Source organism: Enhydra lutris, unplaced genomic scaffold, assembly GCF_002288905.1.
Source record: "Enhydra lutris kenyoni isolate GAN:26980312 unplaced genomic scaffold, ASM228890v2 scaffoldscaffold59, whole genome shotgun sequence".
Lineage (NCBI taxonomy): Eukaryota > Metazoa > Chordata > Mammalia > Carnivora > Mustelidae > Enhydra > Enhydra lutris.
The window spans coordinates 12,390,072-12,411,986 of record NW_019154143.1 but is presented as its reverse complement, the minus strand read 5'-3'; the positions used below and the strand labels follow the sequence as shown (position 1 = coordinate 12,411,986).

Sequence of the window (21,915 nt, the reverse complement as noted above, 5' to 3'; positions counted from 1 at the left end):
GAGTGAGCTGAGAAATCCAGAACAATGAATTGCAGGTTGCAGGGGAGTTTTGATGTCTAGTGCTCAGGACAGGTAAAATGGTTTACAGTGGGTCCACTTCTGGGAAAAGCTAACAGAGATGTCCCTGGTCTCCCCGCTGACGCCAGCAGAGACTCCACAGCTCCAACAGAACTTCTAGGACCACTGGTCCCTCCATTCACGTGTATCTGTCCACAGTAGCAGTGGCTCCCATCCCTACCCCCATACCCCCTCCCCAGGTCAGCCAGCTGAGGAATTCCCTTAGGGTGGGTCTGCTCACCCCACTTTGCTCATGCTGTCATTTGATCCGGGAGTGAGGCAAGCCTTACGCCTTGAAAGCCTGAGCAGGACAATGTGGACGAGGCCAATAAGGGGCTGAACCACGGCCAGTGACCGTCTGGGCTGCTGGGCCCATGCCAGCACCGCAGCTGGCTAGGCAATCTGCGTCAGCGATTTTTATCAGCCTGGGCTGTGGCCACCACGAGGGGGTGCAGAGAAAGTTGGCCGTCAGCAGACCTGGGGAGAGGGCCCGAGTGCTCATCTGAGAGTCAGCACACGGCTCCCCGAGGGACAAGGAGCTGCAGCTCTGGGCTCCCTCACAGGGAGCCCGCTCTGAGTGCAAGCACCAGTTTTCCTGCAGAAATCCTGCTGCCTAGACACTGGGCACCTGCTGGGTCCCAGAGCCACCTCCTGGCTCCACAGCTGAGCCCCCAGAGGGCCCCGCCTGATGATGACAGGGAGACTGAGACCAGCAACAAGCTGGCCCATGCACGTAGGGAATCAGGGTCTTAGAGAGTCCTGGAGCCACAGGGACCTTGGGGACCACGGAGCCCAGTCTTTCCATTTGTGTGGCGATAACCCAGGGCTGGGGAGGGTAGACAGAGCCTGGGGGAGTGAACAGTTGTGGAGCTCAGGTCTGCCGGCCCTGGTTTCCTTCTGACTGGCCTGCCGGCTCACTGTTTTAGATACAATGCTTCCACATCAGTTCTCACTCGAAGGCTAGAGAAAGAGTTTGAAAACCATGGAACTGCTCCAACCTCTTGTCCTATAGATAAGGAAGTGGGAGGCTCGGCAGTGTCCATCCACGATTCATTCCTCCCTCAGCCAATCTGCTCGCTCATTCATTCACCCGGCTGGGTGGTAAGGGGCAGGGAGCGCCCAGCCTGTGCCGAGGGCTCCCTGTGTCTGAGCCCCTGCCTCTCCTGCCCTTGGTGACTCGGACTATGTCATCCAAGGACACTGTGCGCTCTCACCTGGCCCCAGGAAGGCCCTCTGGCCTGGGGAGCTGAGAGAGAGAAGCACAGGTCCTCACACCCGACCTCAGGATGGGGGGAAGGCACGGCCATCTTCCCTATCAGATCAACAAGGGGAAAAGCATTCAGCGGAAACGCCACGTGGCCTCACTCCTGGTTCTGGTTGCTGTTTCACCACTAGGCACAGCCAGGAGTCACAGTGAGGAACGGTTCTTTGTCCTCTCTTTTATGAGTGCAACAAGAACACATCAGCCGAATGTGAATATTATGACAGCGACCGAGAACTTTGCAGCTTATGAGTCTGCACAGAATTCAGAAATAATAATACCTTTTAGAGCAATGTCCTGGGCATTCTGTGCTAAGCATTTAATGTATGTATAAAAAAATCTCATATAGTCCTTACATCCGCCTGGTGACGCAGATTCAATTTTCCCTGTTAAAGGGATGAGTGGCTGATCACGGCAGACCCAGGCCTCAAGCTGGCCCACGTGCTAGAGCATTATGTCCCTGTGCACCCGGATTCAAGTTCAATCCCAGGAAGAAATCCGGCCATCACTGGGATGACTGAGGACTTTGGGGGGAACTGGGGGACATTTTATTTCCCCACTGAACTATCTGGATTTGGGAAAGCTAGGGATTTTGAGTTTGTATTTGTTATCAAATCAACACAACCATAAGGCATTTTAAACTTTTCTTACAGTCTCTAGAAATTAGGTATTTTGCTCAATTTCATTAAGCCTGGCTCTAAGCAGCTTCCCCCTACCTCGAAGCAGGCCCCCCTCAGAAAACCATGGAACCAGAGAACCATTCAGTCAGTAATCACAGCCACATGACAATGGTGCCCTGGTGGCCTCTAGAATTGCCTGCAACTTCCAGAAGTGCCTGGCAGGCAACCCGAAAGCGCCGTGGCCCTTTGGAGAACCCAGCTCCACAGAAATCATTGGAAGTGGACCCATTATGTAACCACAGAGCGTTCCTTGCTTTTACCGTTGCACGCAGAGTGTGTTTGTGATGTGTGTGACCCACACACGGAGGACAGGTGTGTGCTTGTGGGTGCTGTCCTGTCCCCCCCTTGTAGTGCACGCTTGCCTGTAACTGAACAAGGGAGAAAGAAAACCCCACAGGTACTTAACAAAGAGGTTTTTTGTTTGTTTTATTTTGTTTAAACAAAATTAACCCCAAGGATCACCTTCCAGCGGAAGCAGCAAATTAAATTGACTTGGATATAGAGGAGAGGAAGAAGACAGCCACCTGTTGGGGGGGGGTGGCCGGCGGGGTTGGTGGGGGGGATATTATATCTGCCGCTTCCCTGAAGGGAAGAGCACCTGCGGCAGCTTAGCACCTGTGTCACTCTTGCCTGGGGACTTGCCTCTCCGGGCTTCAGGCTCTCCACTTATAAAACAGACACATTATTGCCTGCCCACGTCACAGGGCTGTGGGGGTCAGCGGACAGGATAACGTGGGCAAAGCTCTAATGCGCGCCCTTGGCAAACGGCTGTGGTTATGACGTCATCCAGTTGAGCGCAAGGTTGGGGAGCATGGACGGGAGAGCCGGACCCCTAGGTTTCCATCCTGCCTCTGCCCCATAGGGGAACCTGCCGGGTTTCGTGGCCTCCACGGCTGTGTTTCCCATCTGAAGAGGCATAAACCAATAAATGGGTGAAGCACTCTGAACCCCGCCATGGAGAGACGGCTCCTGCCCTGCAGCCTGTTCTCTGAGGGTCCAGGCCCTGTGGGGTCAGCCAAGCCGTTGAGCCATCAGGCGGCTTTGAATCCCGGGGCTGCACGAGCAGAAGCTGGGAGCCGGGGATTGGGAGAACAGTGGGGCCGCGAGTCCAGTGGGAAAATAAGAAACCCAAGAACCCATTGAACAGGCTAAGTGGAGTCCAGCTGGAGTGCAAAGAAGGAAGAAAGGAAAGGAGCCTTTCTGCGCAGATCAGGTCTCAGGGTCCCCTAGTGAAGACTGACGCCAGGGGACCCCCACACGCTGACTTCTCTTTGTTCCCCAGGGCCTGTACCCGCTGCCCTTGCTCAACAGCGCCGCCCTGGATGATGGCAAGGCCACCCTGACCCCTTCCAACACACCCTTGGGGCGCAACCTCTCAACTCACCAGACCTACCCGGTGGTGGCAGGTACGATGCCTGGAATGTCCTGGGCCCAGCTGCGCAGAGGGGCTGGAAGGCAGAGCGTGGACGGCCCTGAGGCGGAGGGGGCTAGGGCCCTGGGCCTGCCGAGGAGAGGTGGGCTGTGCCGGCTGGGCCTCCGTGGGTACAGAGGGTCCGGCCTCCCGGTGGCCACCGCTTCCTCCGTGCTCCCCCACCGCAGTGGGGGAGGGGAGGTGGGCGCACACAGTCCTTCCGCACCTCAGAGGCACAGCAATGGAGGCAGAGCTTCTGTCTCCCCAGCCCCCACTCACCCCGAGGAACACGCGTAGCCCCTCCCGTCACCCCCAGACTCAGAGAGGAGCCGCCTGCCCCAGCGCCCCGCCCTTTCTGCCCAACCCCACATCTCATGGCTGGGTTTGTGCATGTGCCCACCCCATCATCTCACACCCCTCTCTCCTTGTTGTCTCCCTCCCTCCGGCAGATCCTCATTCACCCTTCGCCATAAAGCAGGAAACCCCCGAGGTGTCCAGTTCTAGCTCCACCCCTTCCTCTTTATCTAGCTCCGCCTTTTTGGATCTGCAGCAAGTCGGCTCCGGGGTCCCAGCCGGTGCCTCGGTCCCGCCCTTCAATGCCTTTCCCCATGCTGCCTCCGTGTACGGGCAGTTCACGGGCCAGGCCCTCCTCTCAGGTACGACAGGGAGGTCCCGGGCAGCTCTCGCGGGGGGTGGGAGCGGGGGGATCTCAGGGCCGGCCACCAGTCCCCTGCTTTGGGGTCCAGCCCCCTCTCTGGCCCTCAGTTCTGTCCGCCATCACTCTATTCCCTAAATCTTCCCACAACTTTTGGACATGCCCATATGTGGTGCTCTGTGCTGGCAACATCAGGAGGCGGGAGGGGCAGTCGATGCCAGGAAGAGGGGTGCCTGGCTGATTTCTAGAAACTTGCTCCAAAGCCCCATGGACAAGCAGGGACGTTAAGGTCAGAAGCTGGGCAGTATAAAGCAGTGAACGCTTGGTTAGGGTGAGAAATAAAAAAGAAGAAAAAAAGAACTTTGGAGGGGAAAAAGTCATTGGCTTTTGTAGCCAATGAATGGACCAAATTTCTAAAGACAACAGGGTCTGTCCCCAATGGGTCTCCATAGTGTATCTCTTCTTATACCCAGCTTAGCAGTGTCACCCTTGGAGAATACTGAAGCAGAGTTACTCACCAGCTTGAGAGATGGGAGAACAGGGGGACCTCCCATCAGGAACTTCACTGGCTCAAAACATTTAAAGCTGGAAGCACTTAGGGGCATCTACAACAAATCTCTCCTTACACTGATGGGAAACAGACCCAGGAAGGAGAAGGGCCTGGTTAAGGTCCCTGAATAGGCATGTGGTGTCTGGCAGAGTGAGGGCTCAACCTGCATTCACCCCAAGTTATAAATCAAACTGGGTCTCCCCGGCAGAAGGACATCAGCCCATCCACCCAGGGCCTGGGCAGTAGCTGAAAGAGTTGGGGTGTCTGGCTTGGGCAGGAGGCCTGGAGTGGAATAAGCAAAGGGAGCAGAGACCCATTATCATCTCCAGATATTGGATGGGCTTCCCCAGCAATGGGACTATTTGAGATATGGGCCCAAGGCATTGAACTAGAACCCATGGAGGAAGCCAGAAGTGAAGCAGCCCTTCTGGGCCAGTGGTTTTCAACTTTCTGGGCCTCAAAACACTCGCTCGAAGTGACAGCTTTTACAGAAGCCAGGTATCCAAACCAGACAAATGAAGAGCTACTCTGTTTGAAGCAGGGACTCTGCCCCTGAAAGCCCTTGGACCACCAAACTAGAAAACCAAGACCTCTGCCTGCCCAGCGGGACCACAAGGTCGTCTTATTCACGTTCACAGACCCTGCCGGATAGCTGCCTCTATATTCTGTCTGGCAGGCACCCGGGATTTTTATTCTCTGTGCATGCCCACGTCTGATGTGGGAGGTCCTCTTGGAAGTAGTGGGCACAGAGGTAAAGGGTTAACAAAGGAAGTCCAGTGTGTGGGCTGAGAGACAGTGTTTCGGGGTATGGAGCAAGGAAGCGAATGTTGACTCAGAGTTCAAAATTTCAAAAGCGGGTGAAGTCAGCGGAGATGGGTCATTTGTTTTGACCAAAGTGATTAAAGGAGAAAAATCCGTGAGCTGAGTGGGATGATGTCAGCCAGATAAAATGGGATAGGGAGGGTGGGAGGCAAGCCAGGGAGTAAAGGGACTCACATCCCCTGCAGGGTGGAGAGGCCCGATCGATCGTGGGTGAGGCTGCCCGCTTCCTGTGAATGGCAGGCCCAGAGCAGGAGGGCTGCGGTAAGGCAGCAAGGGGTGAGGTGTGGGTGAAGCGTGTGATGCTGGGGAATAGGACTTTGGTTACTGTGTGAGTCGCGCAGAGACTTGGCAGGCCCTGTTGAGTGGAGAGGGAAGGGCAGGTGGCCGCGGGAAGAGGTCTTGGATAGTCGTATGAAGTATAGTTGGAACAGCCCGGGGCAAAGTGCTCCCCCCACAGACACCCCCCCCCACTTTCTCCCCTCCCCGTCACCCTGTGAGGGCTTCAAGCACCCCCTGTCGACATGCAGTCAAACCAGGTGCCGCTTCCACTCTTTGCCAGTTCTTAGACTAGTGGCCATGCCCACTCTCCAGACTGACTGCAGGAATGGAAGGTTATCCACCTCATGGGGTAAGGAAGATGCCAGGGTGCCGAGCGTGGCCACTGCGAGAGCCAGTGGGGGGCTGCAAGGCCCAGAAGACGTGGCACCAGAGGCAGGGGCTCAGAAAAGCAAGAGGTGCCCAGATTTGGAGGGACTGGGTCCAGGCAGGTTGCTAAGAGCAGGAAGCAAGTCAGGGCTGCGGTTCACAGAGTTGGGCCAGCTCTGTAGCTAGGGATCAGCGTGTTCATGCAGAGCCCAGGGTGTTGACCCTCAGCTTCTTGAAGACCATCCACCTGCGGCCTCTGGTCAAGAATGGGCCTAAATGCCTACCCTGTGGCTGAGCCGTGGTGATCGGTCTGTGAGGAGATCCAGGGAGAAGGAAGGCTAGGAGGAACGATCTCAAGAGTCCAGGGGCCTAGAAATTGACCCAAGGGAGGAAGAGGTGAACTTGAAAGGAAGGGAAGGTAGCCCAGACTGAATTATTCTGAGGTAGTGCTGCAGACCGGAGGAAGGGGCAGGACCAGCTGAGTTTTCCTTCCAGATTCAGCGTGGCCCGCCAGGCTCCCCTCCTCTGAGTGGCTTCCTAAGGATCCTCCCAGCTGCATCTCCATCTCCCCCTGGGTTCACCTCCTCTCCTCGCTCAGTGGCTCTGATTGTGTGATTTCCAGGGTGACTGTCCTTCTGGGTCTCAGCTTCTCCCTAATTAGCCAAAAAAGTAGCATCAGGGTTTGGGGAACAATAGGATTGCCCCTAATATTCCTGTTGTTTCCCTTCAGATGCCACAGTCTGGGTCCCAACACACTTGAAGGAGTGATATCAAGGCCATCCCTGTCCCGCCTGTCCTGGGGCTGATTCCAGCTCAGCTGATCAGAAAGCTCTGAGTTTGGTTTTATCATCAAAGAGTCCATTACCCGCCTCCATTCTTTTGTGCGAAATTATATTTAGTCCTGCCAAAGAGATTTCTGGATTGCTATAAATTTTCTTTGCTATCAGAACAAGATAAGGAATTGAAAAGGGGTCATGTAGAGGGCAGACATCAAAGTGGACAAATAATATTGTCTGCAATCACCTCTACCCTCTGAATTCCTCGGAGGAATGCTACCAATATTTAGAACTTTTACCAGTATTTCTGGGGCGCTAGTGTTTTCTTATAGAACCCTACTTCATAGCCAGCTGACATGGGCCTGTGTCTACATCACCTTCTGAAAAACAGGGCAGTGTTGGAAGTATATTTGAGTGCTGATTTACAGATCAAAAAAACTCATGAGGAAGAGCCTTAAAAATAAGTAAGTCAGTTAAAGCTCATGGTTAGGCCACGTTGGAACTCATGTACTCATGGTTTCTGTGGTTTCATTTCTGAGACGTTTGCAAGGTTCGCGGCTTTTTGGAAGAAAGCACTTATGTAAGGAGCGGAAGCAGAGTTTTGAGGGATTGACAAGGAAGTTAAAGGGGCCACAGCCTGGGTCAGAGCCATCCTATAGAAAGTCTTGCTAGGCTTTCGAGGAGGGCCAAGTTTCCTGGAAGCCTTTGGGATGTGCTCTGGCATTTGATTCAGAAACTTCTGTCCCACCGGGAGAAAACTTGGGGACTGAGAAGAGGTGAAGATGAAATCTCAGAATTTAAGGGAGTGAGGCTGATGAATGTATTTCTAAGAGCAGTCTAAGGGCTGGTTTCATGGGATGGGGTCCCACAGGGCAACTGCGGCTAAATTAAATTGTGGCTTCAGGGGAGCCCGTGCCCCAGGGCTAGGTCCACGGAGCTGCAAAGCTCAAGAAGCAGTAGGATCAAGTGATGGGACAGGATGGATGAGGGTGGGGAAAAGGGGAATGTGGGACCACAAGAGGCCTGGAGAGTACCTAGGCCAGCACCAGCAAAGAGGTGGCCTAAGAGCCAAGACTGACCTCCTCACCTCCAGCCACGGTGTTGGTAGACACAGAAATAGCCTCAGAATCCTGCTCAACACAGTGTACCAGGGAGCCCCTACCAAAGAATTTAGGGGTAAGCTGAACCTAATTTGCAATCTCTTATTTAACCTAGCTCTTCACGAGACAGACAGGAAGATGTAATTCAGAGCAATTAAGGGGTTTGTCGCTCAGCCACAGTCTGGCTTGGATCTAGAAGCAGGAGGAGGAAAGAGAGAAGGCATCAGGCTTGAATTAGCCACTACCCTTTTCCATCACTCTCCTTTGCATGCACCTGTCTACCCTCTGTACCCCTGCCACCCCCACAGGCTTCTTGTCACCCCTTTCTCTCATAGGCTCCAGTACCTGGCCAGGTGCTTCATCTGAGGGCTGAAGGGGCTGAGTCTGATAGCTGATTGTATTGCACTCTTCTTGGAAGAGAGATCAGATTTTACCTTGGTATATCTCCTGCGTATTTCTCCCTCTACTTCTGAATATACTGAAATTTCCTTGCCTCACCTGGGTTTCCAGTCCCTCATCTGTCTGGACCCTGGGTCAAGTGAACTGAACCCACCTGTAGAATTTGAGTAGAGTCTTCCCTGTTTGGTCCAGCATCAACCACAGCAGGACATTGTACTAAAGTCAAACAAATTAGGAGGTGGTGTATGAAAACAGTCACATAGCTTTAAATAATAAACACTGATGGCTCATTCAAATAAGATTTGTTCTGTAATGGTTCCCATGACATGTAGCAATTTATAGAATGTGTCCATTGCCCTGCTCAGTGTCCACCTGTAGCATGGAACGCTGGCTCTGAGCTATGCTGGTCATACTGTAGCAGTAGTAATAAGGTGCATAAGGCTACTCTTCCTGTTTTCCTCCCACTTTGCACACAAAGACACAAGCTTGGGCACATAGGTGGCTCGTCTAAGGGCACTTGGAAAATTAGCTGTAGCAGCAGACTAAGGACTGAGGTCCTCTGATTCCTACACCGTTCCCTCCAGAGAAAGGGCAGAAGCCCAGAAGGCCGGGTCTTGTCTGCTGACCCCCAGGCTTACCTCCACACACCCATCCGATCTTGTGCCCCATCTTGAGTTAATGGCGGCCCTGCTAATTTACCATTCTTATTCACTGCTATATCCCCAGTACTCAGAAAAGTGCCTAAGACATCATACTTACTCAAAAAATCTTTACTGAATGCACAAACGGTCTTCAGGAAATCCCTAGAAATCAAGGTAAGAGTTAGTCCCTCTGGTATCAACGACTCATAAGGTTCCATGGGACGTACCTTCCCTCTCATCATTCCTGGCCACCCGTTGAAGAGTTTGAAGCATGCAGGACCTGGGGTGAGGGGGGAACCTTGGGGGGAAGAAAAGTTGGACAAGCAGGGATATAGAGAGAATGACCTTGGCAAGTTGGTTGACAGACTCACAGGGAGTCCATGCAAGTCCTAGGAGAAGAAGCAGCCCCTTTGCGGAAGAGGCAGAGGCATTTGGGGGAAATGGTCATAATCGAACATAGTGGTTCTCAACCCAGGACGATTTTGCCCCCTGGGGACATAGGGCAATATTTAGAGATATTTAGGGTTGTCACACTGCAGGGGTGGGGGAGGGGGCGGGGCTGCTACCGACACCTTCTGAGTAGATACCACGGGTGCTGCTGAACGTCCCGCAATGTAAGGAACAGCCCCCACACAAAGATGGCACCAAATGTCAAGAGTGCTGGAGTTGAGGAAATCCTGTAACCATCACCAAGAACTGGGTTGACCAAATAATCCATCACTCACACTGGGCATTTAAGAGTGAAATGGGCATTATTAATACATATGCTGGCATGGGGGTCCTAACCTGGGCAGAAGTGGGCAAGCCAGGATGTGCTACCAAGAATCCCTGGGTGAAGGAAGAGTTCGATCCAGGCCTGTGGGACATGGTGGCTGCGGAAGAAACACAGCCAGTCAGATGGGGGCCTCCAAAATGGGAAGGCTTGACTTCTGGGTATAAGGAAGAAGTAAAGCCAGGGCAATCAGACAGGTCTCCAGTGCCACTGAGGCAAGGGCATTATAAACAGAGGGGGGTGTCTGTTTTACTGAAAATGTGGGGTTTTCCCTCCCTCAGAAATGGGGTTACCAGTTGTCTAGTTCATGTTCACATGTAAACACTAAGTATTTCCCAGCCCATATCTCCTTTCTAGGTCAGGGATCACCAGTAGGTTTTGTGTCCCTCACAGCTCTGACAAGAAGACCCTCTCTGGCCCCCTGGAAAACAGTACAACAATTGATTAGCAGTGTCTGCCTCGGGTCCAGAAAAAGGGTGGTGGAAGGTAGTCGCCCAAAGGCCACACATGTGCCATCCCTTGCTCCTGAGCCTCAGAGCTGGGGCTGGGAGACCATGAGTCTGAGTCCAGTGGCCTCTAACCTATTACTTACGGCTGCACCCACTGCTGTTCTCGATGCTGGCAGGATAACAAGGACCCAGAAGACATAGCCTCCAGCCTCCCTCCAACACCATGAGATTTTTGTGGGTGAATTAAGATTCACACAAGTGAAATCACTGGATAATACAGGACTGCACTAGGCCGGTGCTCCCTGCACAGTGCGGCCTGTGCCCTGAGGCCTGGGCAAATGGGGAAAGCCTGAACTCGGAGAAGGGAGGAGGAGGAAGCAGGTTTGGAGAGTGGCTTTAGAGAGAGCTGGCCTTGGCACTAGGAAAGACTTGCTGAGCCTCAGGGAAGCAAGACAGGAAGTGCTGGAGCCCACAGTAGCTAAGCTAAATTCCTCGCTGTATTTTTCCAGGGAGAGAGATGGTGGGACCCACACTGCCCGGATACCCACCCCACATCCCCACCAGTGGACAGGGCAGCTATGCCTCTTCTGCCATCGCGGGCATGGTGGCAGGTAAGGAGGCAGGGGGCTGGGCAGGAGGGGAGTTCTACAAACAGGAGGTGTGGGCCAGAGGTGGAGCACAAGGGGACAGGAGGGAGGGTGTGTCTCATGCACAGACTTCCCAAAGGGCATGGAAGGACCCACCAAAGGGCACATGTTGTAAATGCCTCCAGGCAAGATGTTAGTTCTGGCTCCTTAACTCTCCCCTGCTCAACCACCTCCTTCCCACATGCTCCCAGACTCCCCATGATGAAATGGGCAGGGCAGAGACAGACCAGTGTTCAAATCCAAGCTCTGCCACTCCCTCCATTGACTCAGTGAGCCTTGACGGAGAGCCTTGATGGAGAGTGCTCTAGGGGTCCACAGAGCGATGTGAGCTGAACACCAGCCTGGCCCTTGAACCATCCATGGTCTTGCAGGCATTTCCCTCCGGTGAATCTATATGCCCTTTCTGCAGTCTGAGTGTGAATGGTGTTGGTGATGATGATGATGGTTGACATATACCTTCCTTTACACCCCACCCCCACTCAACCCTGTATGGGTGGGACCTATGTTCTAGGGACTCCCAAGGTACGCCAGGAGAGTACCTCCCTTGCTGGGAGGATTTCTCCACCATCATTTGGACCATCCTGGATTCCTGTCTGCCAGTCCTTTGGGTTTCTTTATCTACCAGCATGATCATTGCCCAAAAGTGACCCGGGGTGTCAGGGTCTAGGTGAGGGAGGAAGACAAGGAGTGAGTTGCACTCCCTCTGTTAGGGAGTTATGGGAAGTTATGGGAGGGACCCAAGGGTGATTAGGGCAGAATCAAGCCATTTCTACTGCCTCAAGAGGCCCTAGGACCTGGAGCTTCTGGAACAGGCTGTGAATCAGGGCATCTGTGACCCCCATGCCAGCCTCTGTGGCTCTGACCCCAGACCCTTAGCAGATACACCCAGGCCTGCTTCCCTCCCTCCCTGGCAGGGACTGTTCTTTGCCAGCCACCCACTCTGGGTGCCCATTGCTGAGGCAGGTGGGCTGGGATCTCCTGGGCCGAGGGCGGGGAGGGAGACTGGAGGGAGGGAAGGAGGCTCCAAGCTCCCTGGGAACCTGCTGAGCTGGCACTTGTTGCCGGCCTGGTTACCGTGGCGATGTGCTTAATGCAGCGTTGAAAATACAGAATACTGACTCCTCTCTCCCTCCTGGCCCTGGACTCCCTCCCTCCCTCCCTTCCTCTTCTGGAGCGTGAAATGAGATTGGTCAAGATAAAAAAGGAAAAGATTCGGTTATTTTTTTAAGAGTGTGGATAATGGGGCCTCTCAATCAAAATCCCAGGCTCCAGTCGGCTCCCCCATCCCCCTCCCAACCTCTCCACCTTCCAGGCCGCCTGCTTAGAGGAGGAGGAGGGAACAGAAAGCACAGGGCTTTTCTCTTAATTATGAATCATTCCCCAGGGCCAGGCCCAGGGTAAGGGGGTCCAGGAGCCTGGAGTCTGACCTGGGAGGTAGCTGGAAGGTTTGGGCCTCTCATCAAAGGCCCCCAGGTGTTTCGAGAAAGATCTCATCCTGAGTGAGTGTGGTGGGAAAAAAGAAAAAAGAAAAAAAAAAACACACAATACAGTTGATGAACTGCCATTGAATTGCAAAAGGGTGGGCCTTGCCTTGAACGGTGCACGGGCTCCCCAATCAGTTGTGTGTAAATAAGTTTCCAGAAAATGGAATATTATTTAATGCATCATCTGGGTACTAGGAATGCCACGGTACAAATGAAGTCTTTTTTTTTTTTTTTAATTTATTTGATCGAGAAGGAGAGAGCACAAGCAGGGGGAGCAGTAGAGGGAGAGGGAGAAGCAGGCTCCCTGCTGAGCAGGGAGCCCAATGTGGGGCTCCATCCCAGAACCCTGGAATCATGACCTGAGCGGAAGGCAGATGCTCAATGGACTGAGCCACCCAGGCTCCCTGTACAAATGAATTCTTAAGGAAGGTTGTGTTTTTTTTCCCCATAAAATATTATTTGTCCATCTCTTACCAGTAGCCACAATCTTCCAATAGGCTGAATGGTGATGCTTTCCATTAAAATTAATAAACCTTCACTGATCCTCCTCTCTCTCTCTCTCTCTCTGCCTGCCTCTCTGCCTACTTGCGATCTCTGTCTGTCAAATAAATAAATAAAATCTTAAAAAAAATAAAAAATAAAAAATAAACCTTCACTAAGCATCTACTGTGTGCTAGGTGCAGAACATGTGCTTAATGCAAGGCATGCCAGTGACATTCTTCAATCACTTGTGGAAGGAAGGTGAAGATCATTTATTATGCACTTCTGTGTGCCTGGTCATTCATAGATACAACTTTCTTGCTTAATCCTCACCGTAGGACTAGGAGGCTGGTATTATTCTAGTTTAATATAGATAAGGAAACAAGCTTAGTATGCTCAGGGTCTCCATGAACCGCACTACGTGGTTGAGTTGTTCAAACACAGGTCTTCTGATTTCAAATCTAGGGTTCTTCCTACTATATGGCACTGCCTCCTACAATACCAGAAATAACAACACAAATTCTAAGAAAGCAACACAAGAACAGGACCAGGACAGACTTCTCTTATCCATTCATCTTCTGTTTTGCCTTCTCATGGTTGTTGTTGTTCCTGCCCCATTAACAGAGTTGATGACCCTCACACCAGCTCTAGAGCTGACTGGCAACTCCAGACAGATGGATCCATTCATCCATCCACTCAGTTTTCCACTGTGTGTCTTTGTACACATTTTCCACCTATCCGTGCTTCTTCTTATCCATTCATCCATCCTTCCATCCTCCGTCTTTCCATTCATCTTTCCTTCCATCCATTGTTCCTTCTATGCACTCATCTATCCATCCTTTCTTACATTCATCCTTTCAGTGAGCCATCCATCCTTCTATCCACCCATCCATCCATCCATCCATCCATATATCCTTCCATACATCCATCCCTTCATCTATCCATCTTCCTATCATCCATCCTTCATTACCCAGCCTTTCAACCATTCTTGCATCCTTCCATTCATTCACCACCTTTTCACCTAACAAATGCTGGTTGAATCTCTATGGCATAGGATGCTGGGGGATTATAGCAGTGAACAAGGCAGGTCCCTCTATTCATGGAGCTTAGGACCTAATAGTGGAGGGAAAAGTACAGTAAACAAGTCAATGAATGAATAAAGAAGATAATTTCAGATAGTGATAAGTGCCGTGAAGATAATAAAGTAAAATGATGTCACAAAGAGCCACAGGGAGAGGAGATAACTACTTTAGATTGGGTGAACAGGGGAGACCTCTCTGAGAAGGTGTTCAAAGTGGTCAGCCAAGTGATGAACTGGAGCAGGCCATCCCCAGCCCAAAAGAACAGCAAGTGCAAAGGCCCCGAGGCAAGAACCAGTTTAGCGTGATCACACATGAAAAGGGGGTGAGTATATCTAAGAACAGCAAGTGAATGGGAAAAGCATTACAAAAGGAGGGGATTTGGGGAGTGGCTGGGTCAAATTTTAAGACTACTCGGACTGCTGGGAAAACAGTAGCTAGTCAAAAGCAGAAACACAGAGACCAGTTAGGGGAGGGACAATTGCAATAGTTCACTCAAGACATGACGGTAGGCACCTGGGTGGCTCAGTCAATTAAGCATCTGCCTTCGGTTCAGGTCATGATCCCAGGGTTCTGGGATCAAGTCTCGCATGGGGCACCCTGCTCAGCGGGGAGTGGCTTCTCCCTCTCCCTCTGCCCCTGTTCATGCTTTCTCTCTCTCTCTCTCTCTCAAATAAATAAAATCTTAAAAAAAAAAAAAAGACAGATGGGGCTTGGGCTGGGGAGGTAGCAATGAAGGAGGAGAAAAGAGACACTGAGGCTATGTTAGTGGTACAGCCAACAATACTTACTGGTGATTTGGCTGTAGGGGTTCCCAAACAGAGGCTACAAGGATGACTCCTAGGCTTGGGGCTTGGGAAAATGCATGACTGGTGGTGGTGGCAAGTAAAAATGTGGGAGACCAGGAGAGAAGGAGGTAGAGCGTGTGGCACGTGGAAATCAAGAGTTCTATTGGCCCCAAGAGGATTGAGACACCTCCAAATACCCAGTTTAATAAGGTAGTAGCACATGATATATGTCTCAAGTCAGGAAAGAATTCTGGCTAGGGCATAAATTTCAGCCATCGTACTGAGCTGTTATTTAATGCCAAGGGATTAGACAAGATCACTAGAAAGAGAATGTGGATGGAAAACCACAGAAGGCTCACAAACCAGGCCTTCAGCATTTAGAGCTCGAGGAGAGAAGAAACCAGCAAAGAGAGTGAGTGGGGGAGGACAGTGGATCCGGCAGCAGAGGCATCACAAAACCCAAAGGCGTTAGAAGGAGCGATGACCTGAATCACGTCAGCTAGGAGGTTGGGGGAGGGGATTGGGAGTGGACAGGGAAGTGACCATTGCAATGATCGGGGTGGAAGTTGTGGGATTTTTCGGGGATCAGCACTCCCGACGGGAATGAGAGGTAAGGGCAGAAACCAGGAAGGAAGCACAGAAAGGGGCTGGTAGCCGATGTTGGGGCAGAAAAAAATGATGCAGAAGATGGCAGAGCGTGTTTGCTGGCTGGAGGAAGTGGTAATTAGGAAGGAGAGATTGATAGAGCAGAAAAGAAGGGATAGATTGTAGGGTCAAGACCTTGGAAGGGTGAGTGGGGTGGGATGCAGAGCAAAGGGGACAGGTGGGCCTTTCGTGGGTGTAGTGGCATTTCATCCATGTGGCTGGGGCAGGTGGACGGATCTGGTGGCGGGGAGAAGCTGCTCCCAGGCGTGTACCCCCTCCTGAGCCCCCAGCCCTACACCAGCTTCCGTGTAACCGAAGCACATAGGTACTTGGTGAACACGTATTCAGTAAGCGTGTGAGTGAGTGAAACGCATGGGTAAGTGACAAAATGAGAGAGGAAGCAATGTATTTTCCACCAATGTCTTCCTCGTGCTTCGGAGCCAGCAGTGTTTGGCACCAGGTGGAAGAAAAGGCACTGGGCTCCTGGCTTCCCCCTAGGGTGCTCTGATACCAGGCCATTCCGGGGTCCACCAGCAGTAAATGGGTAACAGCATTGTGGGACACAAGGAAGACCCCTGGAGTAGGAGCGAGGGGCCGGGATTCTAGTGCAGGCTCTAACTGAACACGGGACCTGGGGTAAATGTCTCTCCCTCTCTGGGGAGCGGTTTCTTCATTCGTGATCCTCTGTTGAGCTTTATTCTAGCACCTGCTTAATGGGAAAATAATCAAAGTTAGCATGTCTTGAGTGCTTTTTATATAGCAAGTGTGGGGCTCACCATTTAATGGATATTATCTAATTTAATCGTCCCTAAACCCCATGAGATAGGGACAGTAATTCACCCCATGTTACAGATGAGGAAATCAAGGCCTCATCTGTGACTGGCCCAGGGTACGCAGCTGAGGAGTGGGGAGCAGAGGTTTGACTCCAGGCAGGCCAGCTCCGGATCTGGTGGTGGGGAGCTGGAGCTGGAAAGCTTGCACATTCAAGCTTCCCTTGCAGAGTCTGTGAAAGAGACGGGAAGCCACAGAAGGTCCTCAGATCCCAACAGCAGATGAGGTTTTGAAAGGCTGTGTGGACTGACGGGGGATGGCGGGGTTGGCGGGGTTGGCAGGAACCTGGCGTTGCATCGGCTCAGAAGCACATAAAGGGATTATCTGGAATTCAGAGTTAGAGCCCTAAAGTCAAGTTCTGCTCTGCCATTTGCCAACGTGGGATTTGAGGCAAACTGCTTAATCCTGGGGCACTCCAACGTCTTCCCCTATAACTTGGCGGTATTAACGGGTGCTTCAGAGCTAGCTGGTGAGGATAAAGGGGACAAGTGAGTGGGAAAGCGTTTTGCAGTCTTTAAGCTCCCTGCGGAGTATGGATGGTATTGGAGAGGGCTGCTTGGGTCTGTTGCTATTGTCTAAGGGAATCCTTCTGCGATTTCTCTGGTCAGTCAGTCCTTTGGTAAAGCCAAGAATCCACTCACCGAAGGAGGTGATCTGATTAACTTTGTTTCAATTCATGCACTGAGTTTGCTTCAAGGGACAGACTTGGAATGGGACAGGGAGGTCCTCAGAGCAAGTCCCAGGACAGATTTCCCTACAGGGCTCCTCCCTCTGCTCTTTCCTCTAATCCTCACTCCGGACCCCCCTCCCTTCCCCGCCACCGCCTCACCCCGGCCCCTAACAAACTCAGACCTAGGGAGGCTAACAAGTGTACCTGCGGATTCTTTCTGTGGCTGTTTCTGACCCCTCTCACTCCCTTCAGCCCCTCCTGGAATGGCCTTCTGGCGGAGGTCCACGCAGCAGAAAAATCAGCTACAACCTGGGCCCTAGAGTCCCAGCACAGCTTCCAAACACCACTAAGCCCTTCAGCCGCGTGTGCTTCTGCAGATCTCCAAGCCTCAGCTTTTTTACCTGAAAAATGGGCCTTAAAATATCACCTCCCTCCTGGGGTAGCCGGGAGGACTGAGCTTGTCAGGGCAGTGCCTCTGGTACCTGGCAATAAAGGGCTCTGTCCAAAATGATGCAGACTAGGGGCCCCAAAGGTGGGTCCTCTGAGCTCACCTTGTCCTGCTCCGCTCCCCCTGTGCCCCAGGGCTCACCCAATGGCAGCCCTGCAGACCCTTCTCCCCACCCCCAAGCCTACGTTGGTGTGTCCACCTCACAGGCCTCTCACCTGTGTGCCTCCAACAGGAAGTGAATACTCTGGCAATGCCTACAGCCACACCCCGTACTCCTCCTACGGCGAGGCCTGGCGCTTCCCCAACTCCAGCTTGCTGAGTAAGTCCGCTGGGGGCCACCCAGGCCCTCTGCTGCATGGGGTAGGGTCGGGGTACAAGGCTGGGCCAAAAATCCGTCTGAAAGGCAGCCGGGAGGCCCAGATGAGATGTAGGGTCTGGGGAGACAGGTGTTCTTGGCAGGCCAAGCAGGTGGAGGGAAGCCAGAGCCCCTGGTTGTCTGGAGGGAAAGCACAGAAGAGGGAGACTTTTTTCTCCCTGTCATGCTCCCTCCTGCCGCCTGAGGCCATGTGTCGGGTGTAAGATTCGGGGCTCAGGCCTTGGGAGGGCAAGGGTGGACTCAAGAAAAGTCTCAGAGTGGACTTCCCGTCTTCAGGGGCTCAGAGTGCAGCCGCGTCCAGCCACGGTGACACTGAGACACGGGCGCCCAGCAGGATGCCAGCTGCCCTCTGGCCCCTGGGAGAGCACTGTTGGCAAACGAGGCCATCCCGCTGTACACATAAACCATCTCCGTGTCGCACGGCGGCTCACGACTCCAGACCACAACCCTTACACGGGATCCTTTGTTCACATTCCCAGTATTGGGCTTGACGTGCAGATGCCCCCTTCTGTGGAAGGTCCAGAGAGTGGTCCGTGGGTCCCCTTCACCCCTCTCTTGCCCCGGGGCCGTGGGCTGGATACAGAAGCTTTTTAGGAAACCAGGCCCCATAAATGGAATCTCAAGGAATTCTGCTAGAGTCTCCCCGAGCGATGACCTTGAGGGTCTCCGAGCAAACCTGAGCCCAGGAAAAGCGATGAGGCCAGTGTGGCCCACCCCATGGGCACCGTCACAGGCCTGGCAGGACCATCCATCTCCAAGGCCCCCTCTCCTGCCGTGACCTCCTGGCATTCCAGAAGCGACCGGAAGGATGGCTCACCTGGGCTCTGTTTGCCAGATGGGTTCAACTCTAAGCCACCTTTCTGTTCGATTTTACCAGAAAGGATGAGGCTGCTGAGCTGAGCCAGGGGGCAGGGCACCTCCCTGCCAGCCCCACCTGGGCTGCCCATCCTGCAGGTGGACAAGAGTCTTCCCAGGGAGGCCCTCAAAGGCACATTTCCCCTGGGCACTCAGGATTCTAGTCCTTCTGGGCCCTAGGAGGAAGATTCTCTGACCTCTCACTGTTTGGGCAAGGTTTGGGACGGCCTCAGGAATCCCCCAGTGTGCTTGGTTCTTCGGGGTTCCAGATGTAACTGCTCCCAATTGCCCTTTCCCTGAAACGAGGGTGTTGAAGGTCAAGGTGATCCTGGGAGGAGGGGCAAGAAGCTGCGGTTCTCATTCTGGCCAGAAACCCGAAGGTGAGGCCAGAGGAGGAGGAAATAGGGCTGGAGAGGAGTTAATCTTTGATGATCAGATAGGCCTGAGGAGTAGATGATTAACTTGTGTTGTCTTCAAGGTTAGCAGATGCAGGAGAGGCTGTGTGGTGCAATTTCCCCTCTGACCAGTGGTGTGGCTGTTGTTTTTTTTTGTTTTTTGTTTTTTTTTTTAACATGTCCAGGTTCCCCGTATTATTACAGTTCCACATCAAGGCCAAGTGCACCACCCACCACCGCCACGGCCTTTGACCATCTGTAGTTGCTATGGGGACAGTGGGAGCAACTGAGCACCAGGAGGACTTGGCCTGGGACAGGCCTCAGAGAGTCACACAAAGGAATCTTTATTTATTACACGAAAAATAACCGCAAGTCCAGCACGGCGGCGCACACCCTGTGTGGTTGTTTTAATGAACCATGAAAGACAGGATGACTTTGGAGAAGGCCACACTGTCCTCTAAGACTCCATAAGAAGGGGCAGGAGTCCCAGGGAAAGAAAGAACTGTTCCGTTCCAAAAGAGACACTATTGGAGGAGAAATGTGGAGAGAAGAAGGAACAGTCGAGGAGCTCAAGGTGGACGGCACAGGGGCCCCCTGGCTCCTCCATCAACAGGCTCTCGGAGGCGCGGCCCACACCCCGCAGCCAGGCACAGCCAGGCTCCCGTCACGGCCCCTCGGAGAGCTGCCTCCCGCCTGCCCCACAGCTGAGGCTCCAGCTGTCCACCTTCTCCACTCAGCTTGCTTGGCATTTCCGCACCTCCCTCCTGGCCGGGGCTGAGGGCTGGGTCAAAGCCGGAAGCTCCTTCCTGTCGCCTGCTGCTGAGAACCTGTGAGCACGCCCCAGTTCTCCAGTGGATCACCCCCTCGCAGCCAGATCAGCCCACTCCAGCTGGAGACAACCATTCCCAAAGGCACCCCACCCCCAACCCTGGCTCCTGGGGAGTAACCTGCAGCCCTGGGGTAGAGCGAGGCCCAATTGCTGGGGACCCGCTTCCCTCCCCCGACAACCCCTGCCCCGCCAGGTGCGCCCCCTGCAGCCACAGCCCACAGCAACTCAAGAGTCCCCGTGGCGACCCCCCCAAGCCAGCATGGAGGTGCCCTCTCCGGGCCCCCCCCACCGCAGCCCTTGCCCCCGCCAAAGCCTGACTGTAAATACTATAAATGAAGCTCTGTTTGGGTCAAGCTTCCATCTTTCCACCCCCATACTTTGGCCTCTCAGTGAATTGTCTCCCTGCCATGTTGGGCTTCTCTCCTTGATGCTTCTTTTCTTTTTCCCTTTTTTTTTTTTTAAAGACAACCCATCATTACCACATAACTCAATAAACCATTCCTCTTCGTCTCAGGCTTTGGGGTTGGCTGGGGAAGGAAGCAGCCTGGGTCTGGGCTTTCTACAGAGAACCTCAGAGCCCCCATGGACCATGAGCTCACTGTGGGGTGGGGGGGGGTGGGAATTTGAAGGACCGTGGGCTGCCTAGAAGCCCTGACTTCGCATTCCCCCTCTCCCTCTGTTGCTAGACGTTGAACTCCGGGTAGCCACTCCTCCTCAGCTTTGATTTCCACTGTGAGTGAACGCCAGGAAAAAATGAGCACACGGCATGGTGCCCGGGGCCAGTCGTAGACTTCCCACAAGTAGTCGCTCTTGTTATTCACAGGAAGCCAGAGAAGCTGCAGGGAGGACTGGAGAAGGTTCTGGAAACACAATAACCTGGGGCCTACATAACAGCTCCTGCACCTCCTGGAGCGGGAGAGGAGGAGGGGAGAAGACGTCTCCTGGGCAGTGCTGTGTGCCAGACTCGGCGCGAAGGGCGTCCAGTAGATAAGTTGGGATTAGCCCCATTTTACATTTGAGGAAACTGAAGCTCAGACAAAATGAAATAACTTGCTCAAGGTGGGAAATGGTGGGTTCAATCAAGTCCTCTTGTAAGGACTGGGTGATGGGAGGCCCTGGGTGTGCAGGGCCATGAAGGGCCGAGGGAGCCTGTGGGGACTTCAGACAATCCCTGTCTGAGAAATGCAGGAGAACACGGGTCAATATAAAATGGTGGCTGTGAGGGCTCTGCCCCCACCAGGACGCTTGGCCTGCGGGCACCTTCTCCATGTGGGGTGCAGCGGGAACGAGGGGCAACGCGCCCTGTTGAATGCTGACAGCAGGGCAGACAACTCAGGTTGAGTCAGATGAAGAGAGAACTCCTCACCCACCACGGAATCCAAGACTAGGAGGGCTGAGGAAGAGACATAGGGTTCTTACTGCCCTCCCCCACTCCAGTCTTCCCTAAAGAGAAGCCGGGGATGCTCACCAAGGATGGCATGAGAGTAGAGCTGTGGGACCATCCCACAGAGAAAACCAGCCTCGTCTCTGAGAGGACCCAAATTGAGGCTCATTTTCCAGTAACAGCCCTTCCCTCTACAACAAGCTTAGCGACAGGACTGAATCCCATCCTACGTGAGGCTCCTCATCATCTCAAACCTCTGAGTCCCTGAGTGCCCTAAGGCAGCCCCCCACCTGGTTCTGAGGAGCAACGGACCACCCGCTCCCATCCAAGATCACTTTGAGATACGTGGTGTCCGAAGGAGCCCGCAGAGCAATTTTACATTTGCAGCCAAAACACTCTCTGGGAACACTTGGTGCCCCTGGCAAGCCTCCTCCAAACCCCAAACAGCAAAGGGACTTGAGCTGTGCTTTTGCTAGGGAGTGACCATGGTTCAGAACTCCCCTTCCTTTCTCTGAGGTGGGCTGAGCATCCCTGGGCACTGTGCCTCAAGCAAGTGTTGGTGTGTGGTGTGTGTTGTGGGCCAAGGGCAGCATGGCTGGCCGGTACCTACCCAGACATTTGATCTGTGGTCAAACCATGGTCCCCCTTTGGAAAATGCAGTCATCTATGCATTCTGGGAAAGCGACCATTTGAGGTGCCCCGGCATTGGGGGCACTGTTGAGAGACATCTGGGCCGCACTGGCAGGGCTTGGTAAAGGACTATGAGGAGGATGAGGGGACATAGGG

At 53.2% G+C, this 21,915-nt stretch overlaps 1 protein-coding gene across 2 annotated transcripts in view; it reads left to right on the top strand.

Moving 5' to 3' along the window:
• Window positions 1-19,960, top strand: part of LOC111158488 (paired box 8) — a 56,144-nt gene extending 36,184 nt beyond the window's left edge. For both annotated transcript variants that reach the window (XM_022520537.1, XM_022520536.1), the window contains exons 7-11: window positions 3,281-3,404; window positions 3,859-4,065; window positions 10,728-10,829; window positions 17,523-17,609; window positions 19,102-19,960. In XM_022520537.1, coding sequence (XP_022376245.1) covers window positions 3,281-3,404; window positions 3,859-4,065; window positions 10,728-10,829; window positions 17,523-17,609; window positions 19,102-19,178 — 597 coding nt within the window. In that variant the 3' untranslated portion in view covers window positions 19,179-19,960. The remainder of the gene's footprint in view (window positions 1-3,280; window positions 3,405-3,858; window positions 4,066-10,727; window positions 10,830-17,522; window positions 17,610-19,101) is intronic.
• Window positions 19,961-21,915: the final 1,955 nt, after the last annotated feature.